The 1,072-nt window shown below is 24.0% G+C and overlaps 1 protein-coding gene across 1 annotated transcript; it reads right to left on the reverse strand. All coding sequences in view use genetic code 6, as the record gives it.

Annotated features, from left to right (window-relative positions):
• Nucleotides 1-461: 461 nt before the first annotated feature.
• TTHERM_02482160 (hypothetical protein) lies at nucleotides 462-1,003 on the reverse strand (the record flags this gene model as incomplete). Its single annotated transcript, XM_001028356.2, has 2 exons — nucleotides 462-480; nucleotides 528-1,003. 2 exons carry the CDS (start codon nucleotides 1,001-1,003, stop codon nucleotides 462-464), a joined length of 495 nt encoding a protein of 164 aa, XP_001028356.2.
• Nucleotides 1,004-1,072: the final 69 nt, after the last annotated feature.

Genomic DNA, 1,072 nt, shown 5'->3' on the forward strand with positions numbered 1-1,072 from the left:
TTTAATCAAATGAATTATTATTCAAATTGATTTTAAATACTGAACTATCAAAACATGAGCAGTAAATTCCATTCTAAGATGTGGAGTGAATATCAAAAAAGGTGCTTTGTGGCATATTTTATACAATAAAACTATTTATTACTTACAAATTCAAGCGATTATTCTCAACATAATTTACTGTTATTTATTAAACTAAAATTTTTTATGAATCATAGATAAAAATATATTAGCCAATAAATTTAATTGATTTTGCGATAACGCTTATTGTAAAGGGATTAGAAAAAGAAAATATTTGATTCAGTTCATCATAAACAATTTATAATTAAATTTATTCTTATTGTTAAATGTAAGCTATGCTATACTAACTTTAAAACGAAGTAATTGAATCAAACGAGATCATATCTTTGTATTGTATTGATTTTCTTGAGTCACTCTTAATATCCCATATAGATAAATAATAATCAGCTCCTTTTATGAAAACTATATCATTTATGTGAAATAAGAGAAGATCATTGGTTTAGAATTACATATTTTTTATGAGAGAAACATCAGTCCTATTATAGATAAAGAGAGATCCTTCTTTTTAGGCAACATAATAATCATCTTGATATATAAAAAAGTCTTTAGTGATGACTTTTTCCTGCATAATTTGTTATGAAGGTCTTTAAGTGTTACATCTTAATTGAGTTTTGCACAAATTTGTCTTATCATCTTGTTAGGTAGAAGAATTACAGATAGCTACGCAACCGCTCTCTTGACTGCCATCATATTATTACTTATCGAAAAACTAATAATTATTACATTTAATATAAATGCATAAATTTTATTCTGAGTCCAATTAGTAATCCATATCACACTGAGTACATTAATTTTAATTATTAGCATTATTGATGCAACTTATACATCCTTCTATCTCTGTACATAGCTCTTTTGCCTTTAGTTAGATTACTAAAAGCAAAATAACTTTTATAGTTATATACTTAATCATCATATAATAGGTCATCTTTCTTTTTTTTAAATAGCTAAAGTTTGTTATAATAATTTATATTTATTTATTTAAACTTAAAACCTA

Source organism: Tetrahymena thermophila, assembly GCF_000189635.1.
Source record: "Tetrahymena thermophila SB210 genomic scaffold scf_8255317, whole genome shotgun sequence".
Taxonomy (NCBI): Eukaryota; Ciliophora; class Oligohymenophorea; order Hymenostomatida; family Tetrahymenidae; genus Tetrahymena; species Tetrahymena thermophila.